Source organism: Centrocercus urophasianus, unplaced genomic scaffold (genome assembly GCF_019232065.1).
Source record: "Centrocercus urophasianus isolate 14NV4802_14NV808 unplaced genomic scaffold, USGS_Curo_1.0 seq_17, whole genome shotgun sequence".
Classification (NCBI taxonomy): domain Eukaryota; kingdom Metazoa; phylum Chordata; class Aves; order Galliformes; family Phasianidae; genus Centrocercus; species Centrocercus urophasianus.
The window spans coordinates 8,709,684-8,719,211 of record NW_024884722.1 but is presented as its reverse complement, the minus strand read 5'-3'; the positions used below and the strand labels follow the sequence as shown (position 1 = coordinate 8,719,211).

The following is a 9,528-nucleotide window of genomic DNA, read 5'->3' as shown; positions in this document are numbered from 1 at the left end:
TACTTCATTTACAGCAGAATGCATAGGATTATAATTAGGAGGGGTTGCCTCTGAAATGTCGTGCGTGTGCTTTTTATAAATGTATTTAGAAAGAGGATGAGTGAAAATGCTGAAATTGATTTCTTTTCGTGGGAATACTTAATGGGCAGGACTTTCTTCTTTACCTAAAATATACTGCTTAATTTTGACACTGTGCTCAGTAATGCAGATATGAGGGCAGATGCTGGAGAGTGTCTCTAAGGGCAAAAATAGGAGCACAGCAGTCCCAGCCCCAGCCCTGTGGGGTGCTCTGTGCTGAAGCATGTTTCTGCTCCCAGGAACCAGCTGGCAGGGCTGAGGCCTGCAGTGGAGATGGAAACAACAGCCACACTGAATAATTACTGCTAAACTTACAGTTTTCGGAACAGAAATTGTAACAATTAAAAAAGTTAACAAGAAGTTAAGATTATATACATCAGGATAGACATCAACACAGAATAATTTTTGCATTACATTATTCAACACAGTATGTATGTTAGTTGCATAGTATTTCTTCTAGTAATTTTTATTGTCTCTTTTTTCAGTTCTCATTGTTTCAGTTTCCTTTAGTTATACTAACGTTTCAGGTTTAGATTCTTTGAAAGAACAAAAATATCCTAGAGTAACTTTAAATCAGCTCTAAACTGAAATAGTAGAACTGTCTAGTAGTGATCCATCGATAACAGTGTCTTGGAAATTCATGTCTTTTTGATGCAATGAAATTGGCTGACAATATCAGCAATCTTATTTATTTCTCTCTGCAAGACTGACAAGTTTAAATAGTAGTCAGTTTAACAGTTTCATGTCTTCCAGTTGAGAAGACAAATTCATCTTTTTTCCCTGTGTCCTCAGGTCATTGCAAGAAATGGTGGCTGTTACTATTTATCTGATGATCATCTTGGCTCAAGCTTTTGCCGGGCCCTGCACTCCAAACAAAGCAGGTAGAATTACTCAAGTCTCCCAAGCTCTTTTCTTGTATTTTATCTGCCAAAGTGTTGTTTTCCATTTAAAGCTGTTTGTTTTTTCTTTTTTTTTTTTTTCCCTTTAGAGTTAAACTGTAGGTTCTGGAGAGTTAACCCTCATATTTCTTTTATCAATTTATTTCTAGCTAGCATAGCAAAGCATGCACTACTAAGGTTCTACCTCCCTATAGAGTTAGGATGCTTAACTCTGTAATAACCACAGTGCAATAAAGTTAAGCATGAATAGAATTCAGATGTAAGATGGCAAATGAAAGAGCAGCAATTAGAAATTGGCCAAAATAGCCACAGTTAGTGCTGCTGACCTCTGCTGCCTGAGCTGGGTTTTAGCCCTCCTGACTGCAGTCTGATGACTGGTGCTGAGTGAGCGAGCTGGGCTGAGCTTCTGAACACCACTGCTATATTTAAAAACATAATGATCATCATTGAAGCCGAGGCCCTAATTACACTCTGATTTCTGCCTAGATGCTCAAATGATCTGGTGCCAGACAAAACTTCAATGTAGAATTCACTAAAATTAAGAAACATACTTTAAGAAAGTGTTGGAATATGCCTCAACAGAGAGTCTTTGCACCGAATGTGTGGCATTTTTGTATATAATAAAAGACCAGCGTATGCTACTGCCAGTAACTTCATGGTATATTTTAAGTATTTGGCCCTCTCTCTACCAATTTCAGTGCCCTCTCTTGCACAAGGAGTTTCTCAGAGCTAAGGACCTTCCACAGTTGTGAAGTCACCATCTCTGACCACCAACACAAGCAGAACAAGTCTGCATTTGTTGATTTGAAAGAAGTAACCTAGCAAGGTCCCTACATGATTTTCCGCACATAAATTCCCGAACTCCTGTGTATTCCCCAAACTCCTGCAAGCACAGGAAGGCTGAAGAGTCAGGCTTTTATCATAAAGATGAGAGTGTTGGAAGTTTTAAAATAGACAAGCAGTTCTGGGCAGAGTGTTTTTTAAGGCAGTAATTGGCATTCTTTCCCAATTTTCAGTTCACTAGTGCTTAGTCAGTATTTATGTTTGAATTCACATCACGTCCTCAAATTCACGCTGCCTGATTCTCTTTGAAAAAGGCTCAAATCTTCTGACATGACAAAGCAATTAGTCTCAGGTACAAAGTTCAATATTTGTTATTGCTATAGCAGTAACCACTCAAGGAAACAAACTGCAGTGCTATTAGCTATTACTGTTAACAGGGCTAAGCTTCTCAGTTCTTACCTTCTAACATGGAAATTGTAAAACTTGTGTGCCCCTCTAGATCAAACACTGCTACAAAAAAATGCAAATCTATTGCAGCCTAACAAACAACTTTGCTGATATTATCTTTACAGTGCCAGTGTCATTCCACCAACAGCTGCCAGCTCTGCAGCTCTGTAATCCAACATGACATTTCAGTGCAGCAGTTCTTCACCTCAGTGTCTTTGTTCCTTAATCAGCTGCTCCAGAAAGCTAAAAAAACGTGCATGAAGTTCTGTGTTTATTAGAAAGCAAGGTCAAAACTCATTCAGGGAGGACTGAATTTAACAACCCTGAGGTCAGTTCTGCGTAGCACACACTGTTCCCATTCCCCTGCTGCTAACATTAGGAGACGTTCCAGCAGATGTTCCAACCCACAGGATTTAAATCCCCGTGGAAAGCAGATGTGCAGACTTGTCTTTTTTGAAAGAAAGGCACTCCTGAATGTCACTCTAGGCATACTGTTTTCCTTTCAGATGTAATTCTGGTATACTGCTATCCTAGAACCATCATTACAAAAATTCCGGAGTGTCCTTATGGATGGGAGGTCAATCAGCTGGCACTTGGAGGCATTTGTTACAATGGGGTCCATGATTCAGGATATTACCAGTTCACAATTCCAGACCTGTCACCTAAAAATAAATCATACTGTGGGACGCAGTCAGAGGTAAGACTTTCAGACCAATGTTTCTGACCAAAGCTCAGCCTGAGCAGGGTTCAGGAATTGGCTGGATTCACTTGAAAGAGTCCTTTTGGTTCCAGTGGGCTTTAAGTACTGATGAAGAGAGGGCAATTTGGGTAGGGTCTCTTTGTAGATATAAAAGAAGAAGGAATTAAATAGTCACGCTCTGCATCTACTGGCAAAATGCACACAGGTTTAGTGCTATTAGCCTGTGTGCCTGTCACCCACTTGTATACATACACAGAGTATGAAAAGCTACAAAACCATGTTTCTTTAGGAATGCTGTTTTGTCACAAAGTTGAATCCTCATATTTCAACATGCCAGGTCGCCTGGTGCCTCAAATGGTCACTGTTGCATACATGTTTCTGTTTTCCCACCTACAGTTTAAGAACCCTGTTTATCACTTCTACAACTCCATCGTTTCCAATGACTCCACAGTGATCGTGAAGAGCCAGCCTGTGAATTACTCATTCACCTGCACGTACAATGCCAACTACTTGGTGAACCAGGCTGCCTTCGACCAAAGGTAAGCCTTGGTCTGGCAGTGAGGCTCACTCCTTTATAAATCCCAGGTTTCACTCATACAGAGCCATGTGGTTTTTACATCCCTAGGGTGGCCACCGTCCATGTGAAGAATGGGAGCTCTGGCTCATTTGAAAGTCAGTTATCCCTCAACTTCTACTCTGTAAGTGTTCTTTGTCACTCAGCTTTTTGCCTTCACTTACCACAAACTTCAGCAAGAAAAAAGGGCTGCTGCTCCTGACTTCTGCATGTCACGGAGCACATTACCAGCCCACAGCAGATCATTACAGCGTGGTTTGTACAGGTCCTTGTTTCCAGTGATTAACAGGGATGTGACTTAAACTGAACAGAGAAGACACAGGCCAACTGTTCGTCCAATTCCTCCATGTGTGGCAGCTTTTTTCTGCTGACTGGTACATTTCTAACATGCTGACAAGTTTTATAAAGAAAAAAGCAAAACTTGTTGGTAGCCTCACTCAAAGAGCAGTAGCATGCACCTACAGACACAGCCACTATGACATTGTCTCTGTAAGACTAGAAAAGCTCTGCATGTCCCTTGCAGCCTGCTTCCTTGTCCTCTCATCTGGCAGACATTTCATGTTCCCCAGAGATCCTGCTGGAATTTTGCTTCCAGCTTCTGTCCCTGGATATCAGGCTGATCTTTTGTAGCATTCCTCTCCTCCCCACAGCTACTTCATGCTGCTCCTGATCTTTTCCCATCTAAGCACACTCTAAAGCACCAAAGCAGATAGAAAAAGCACAGCTACTTCATTTACACACCCTCAATGTGACCAGCCCCATTCCCACTCCATACAGTCATCTTCAGTGCCCCACTCCTACCCACTTCTCCCAGCAGTTCACAAGGGCAGCAGCCTAAGGCCCACTTCCCACACATGCTCTCATTCTGCACATCCCAATCAGCAGCAAATTCTGCCACTTATTGCTATTACAAGCCAGACATCACCAAAATTGCAATAGTCCTACTACTAAACACAGATTTTGGAGCTCGCAGGTGGTAAATATCCAGGCTTCTGGAGCCCACCTCTCTAGACCTGTCTGAAGTTGCCATATGCCTCTGTTTTGCATGGTGCTTGTAATGTATGATGCTTTTTTCTCTCTCTTTTTTTTTTTTCCCCCCCAAAGAATGCCAAGTTTTCAAGTATAAAAGAAGCCCCTTTTGTCGTTGAAACATCAGAAATTGGTTCTGACATATTTGCTGGCGTGGAAGCTAAGGGCTTAAGTGACAGGTATGTGAAGAAAGGGATGACAATAAATTGGTAATCGGGATGCTGTGCGCTGATTTGATGCTTTTGCCTCCCCAGGTTCAAAGTTGTTCTCAACAACTGCTGGGCAACACCCTCCTCAGAGTACTTCTACCAGGTGCACTGGCCTCTGATCACCAAGGGGTAGGTGCTGGTGGGCCTGGGGAGCTGCCCTACTGTTTCCCAAGCACACAAAAGTAGGAAGTGGCCCAAAGCTGGGGAAATGCCTTCACCAGACCGTGACCTGAGGACACAATTCACAAGTCAAGATCTGACATTTCTCCACATACAATACAGGTGTGCCTCGGACTTCTCCATTATCGTCCACGAGAATGGGAAAACAAACCGTGCGACGTTTCAGTTTAACGCTTTCCGCTTCCAAAACATCCCCAAGCTGTCCAAGGTCTGGCTGCACTGCGAGACGCACGTGTGCGACAGCGAGAAGTTCTCCTGCCCGGTGGTAAGGCTTCCCGCCAAGGGAAACACACAGAGCTAATTTCAGACAGAGGGTGATCCGGGGGCACGCCAGGTGAGGAGCAGGCATTAGATAGAGCCATCACTATGCATTAACCCGAGTGGTGGGCTGTGCACCCTGATCCCTATCATGCCACGGGCACTGCGTGCAGCATTGAGCAATTTGTTTGGAGGTATTGAGAAATAATGCAGTCATTTTAAAACCTCAGTTTTTGTCAACATTGCAGACCACTGCTCCTGTTTGGCAGACAGCTATAGCTAAACAAAAGCCTAAAAAAATATGAGAAAGTAGAACACTTGCCACTGCACCATATATTTCAATGCTGAGGGCAACCTAGTTCAGAGCTTGCCTCTGCTCAAATAAAACCTCCCAGACCTTCTTCCTAGAGAAAGTTCATCTCTGCTACCCCACAGCAAGTTACTGTTATTGGAGCTGTCTTCCTCTGCAGGAAATACATAAGCGGTCATTGGAGCAGGAACACTGGGATCATAGAGCAGGTTTCTGCAGCCTTAGGTGAGAATGAGAGGGAAGATGCTATGCAGGCATGCTATTTTGCATTAGGATCATGTACCAATCACACCAACTGATGCAAGGGTTACTAGGCTATCTTTCTTTAAAGACTTTTCTACCTCCTTCAGGAAGTCAGGGCTTCATTATTCCTTCTCTTAGCCCATGATTATGTCATTGCCATAAAGTGAAGTTGAATTTTATTTCATCTGAAATGAAAGCCCCAAATACTCAGACAGCTGTATCAGCAACAAAGATTTTTTTGCTGAAGAAGAGAAAACATACTTGTTCATAATTGTTCAATTGTTCATAACAATTCTTCTTTCTAAACCCCTCCTCACTACTGGTGCCACTATAAGATAGCGGCCTATTACCCAGTACCAGCACTAAACGGGGGACACTGGCTTGTGCAGAAGCCACAGGTCTGATAAAAATACATTATTAGAAATTTCAAGTTTCAAAGGCAAAAGAAAAAAAAATACAGGATTAGATTTTGTCCTTTAAAAAAGGCTTTTTTAAACTTCTTATCCAGTCGCATATCAGGGTGAAAAGAAAACATCACACAGTACTCCGATAAAGACCTTGTCAGCTGTAACAAGAGATGTTAGATCTGGATAGATGATGATCTGAATGGAAGGGATTTGGTACTTCCTCTTCATATTCAATGAAGAATAATTACAATTACAATAAACAACAACAGAAGTCTTCACAGAGGTCATAGGTTAAATAGATGGAGCTCAGCTACCCCTTTCCTCTCCTTGACAGGAGGCTTGTTTGAAACTGCATGGGAAGAGCAGCCCACTGGCAGCCACTATACACACCAAAATCCTCATCCAATACACAGCAAAAGTTCTCCTTGAGCACCAAAAAACCCCAGTGACTACAGAAAAATAAAAAATGGTCCCTAGAAAACACCCAGCAAAATTGATACAGACTTCATTTACTTGATCGAAAACGTGAGAATTGGATTTGGATGTGCACATAGGTATATTAATTTTGTGGGGTATACATGGCTTTCTCTTTGATCCCTTAGACATGCGACAAACGAAAGCAGCGCATGGAACAAACCGGAGGTGTTTTAGTGGCGGAGATCTCTGTGCGCAGTAAGTGGCCGGGTTCCTGGGGTGGTGCTCCCTTTGGGGAGCAGCGAACCTCTATGTTGGGGGTTGTGACAGATTGGCTCAGTTGTATAAAGAATATAGAGATGTTATAATTATGAAATAAACCAGACAGTTTGGTTAAACGGGTTACAATAACAAAATGAGAATAGATAGAATGCTTACCCGCGTCCTGAGCTTGCTGCAAAACTCCAGAGGAGGGATTTCCAGAAGAGATCCTTTAAGAGTCAGCTCTTAAATAGGTCTAGGAGAGGTGGAACCAGGCTCCATCCCTTCCAGCAGCACAGGTGAAGACAATTCACCTGTGCTCCCATGACTGACTCCTTGCTCGCCTCAGGTGATCAAGCAGAGGTTCAGGCCGTGATTCAGCAGCTCCCATACACTCAGTGAAACTCTCTTCATTTTCAAAGTGAGTAGATGCACCCATCTGGTATTAATGATAAGTGACCAAACCATTTCCACAGGAAGTTAGCAATGTAAATCCTGATCACCCAAATTTGACCTCAGCAACAGCCCAGACAATCTCTGATGGGATGCATGTGAGTGGGAGAGAAGCCAGGCTTAGTAGCAACAGGAAAGCAGCACTGAGGCTTTCTTTGCACTTACAGTGGGTTCTTCACAGTAACCAGAAATCCAGCAGGTCAACCCTACGTGCCTGTCACTCCTGATGTGAACAGCCATCAATCCTTCCCATTACAAAGCAAAATAATTTACTTCCAGCTGCTGCCCCCTGGCAGCAGGAATTTCTCCCTGATCTAGTTTGGTTCTGCAGATCCCGCAGAATCAGCTTTGGATACAAGTCCTCGGAACAAGCTGTGCCTAAATCATGCTTTCACTAAAGCCTTTCATACTGGTTTCACAACCACATCCACACCATCCTGTTAGCCAACATAAATTACAGATACATATGGAGCGACATTATTGACAACCGGAAGGTTGCACCACTTCAAACACCACTAATTTTATAAAATTAAAGAACTGAGAGGATTCTTTTACAACTTCGGAGAGTAAAACCAAGAGGAAAAAATACCCAGAATTTCCAAATGTGGCCAAATTATCTGCTTTCATAGAGCACGTTAGTGCACTTCGCCCTATTTAAAACATGCCATTCAAATGTTATCTTTTTCTCTTATTTTACTTTACAGACAAAGGTTTATCCAGATTTTACATGCTCTCAGGTAAGCAGCAAAATAAAACAATGATTATATCAATCCCAAATATGCATCCTGAGTGGCTCTGTCAAAGTAAACTCCATAGCTCAAAGAAAGATTTGGTAAATTTTATAATTTTGACAGAAGGAAACATTTGAAGATCAAATCTTACCTCTCTTTGCTTTCCTCCTGTAGGCACTTCCTTCAACCTAGACAATGAAATTGTATCAGTAACTTTCGATACTGAACAGTAATTTCTCTTCTTTCCACGCACTCTTCCCAAAAAGGAACAAACATGCTTTGCTGGGTTAACAGAGATGCTTGGAAAGCAATTCTATTTGGAGCTTGTCTGACAGCCTTTTCAAAGCTTGTTTGCCAAAACCTGGTACAGTGACAGAGCCACATAAAGGCATGTAGTATTTTGGTAAGGGTGGGAAAAAAACATGAAAGGCAGCTGATGGTGAGTACTCACATTTAGTCTTTTTTTTTTTCTTTTGCAGATGTTATCTTCCACCTGTTCTTCGCGATTTGCTTTTGTGCCATTTTATTATAAAACTCAGCTTAGCTGCGTTTCTTAACATTTCCCAATCCTGGACTGGGACTTCTTTACTAAAGATGTTTATTTTACAGGAGAAAAATTAAAGTCACCAACAATCCTTGTGCACTGTTTCACCAGATAAATAAACCATTCCACGAGCCTTGTGTCTCTAGTATTGGAGAGCCCCAAAGCAGCTGTGCCCCTCCCAGATCCATGCAAACATTTTAAACTAGGGAAAATAAAACGGCTATGTATTTTACTGATGCCTCCTCTTACAGAGCTGTGATGCCAATAGTATTTGTTTCTACACAGAACATAAGGATATTCAGACTCTGCATTTTTCACTGCCAAATTTCCCTTCAGCATCCCCATACCTTATCATCCTCAGTGTTGTATCAGACTTCCCTTCAGGCCTGGTCTGCCAAGGCCATGAACACTTCACCTTGATCTGTAGAGCCCCTCAGTGCTAAAAAACCAACCTAGTAGTCAGCAATGGCAGAAAATAGTGCCTTCTATGAAACAATAGTTCAGAAGTCCTAGGAATTACCTGATGTTTCTTTCCTGTTTCTCACCACCGATTGGATGGGTGAAGTAGAGCTCAGCACATGCTGCAGTAGGTATGATGCTCTTGGAACCAGGCAGCCTTGTGACTGGACAGGCTTAGCTCTGAACATCCATTGTATGGATGTGAAGTAAGCATGTCTGAGGCTGGAAAACAAGGTAGTGAGCTTTAGGATGCATCCTTAGAGACAGATGGTGTCAGATACAGCAAGGTCCAGGTGCTAGTTCCTGTATCTAAGGAGAAATCAATAGGAAGGGAAACAATGATTACTGAAGAGCAGGACATATCAGGGCATGAAACAACTTTCCAGCAAGTAATGGTAGGTATCTTACTTTCTGTAACTGCTAAAACAATACTCAGCAAAACATCTGAACATGTCAGGTAAGAAATATTTCTAGGCATTTTCCATGAAACTTTTGGTATCCTAATGGTGACAGCAAGAAGAATTACTACAGCTGTTACTACAGTTACGC

At 42.2% G+C, this 9,528-nt stretch overlaps 1 protein-coding gene and 1 long non-coding RNA gene across 2 annotated transcripts; one reads left to right on the top strand and one right to left on the bottom strand.

The window, feature by feature from the left end:
• The first annotated feature begins 883 nt into the window (after nucleotides 1–883).
• On the top strand, nucleotides 884–8,668 carry TECTB (tectorin beta). Its single transcript, XM_042818256.1, has 10 exons — nucleotides 884–959; nucleotides 2,714–2,904; nucleotides 3,304–3,446; nucleotides 3,533–3,605; nucleotides 4,586–4,689; nucleotides 4,765–4,848; nucleotides 5,002–5,164; nucleotides 6,720–6,789; nucleotides 7,950–7,982; nucleotides 8,456–8,668. Exons 1-10 carry the CDS (start codon nucleotides 884–886, stop codon nucleotides 8,506–8,508), a joined length of 990 nt encoding a protein of 329 aa, XP_042674190.1. The 3' UTR covers nucleotides 8,509–8,668.
• Nucleotides 7,155–9,271, bottom strand: LOC122160060. The gene is made up of 3 exons (XR_006168729.1): nucleotides 9,041–9,271; nucleotides 8,128–8,164; nucleotides 7,155–7,231 (listed from the first exon to the last, which is right to left on the bottom strand). It is a non-coding gene; the product is annotated as an uncharacterized LOC122160060 (long non-coding RNA).
• Between the last annotated feature and the right edge of the window lie 257 nt (nucleotides 9,272–9,528).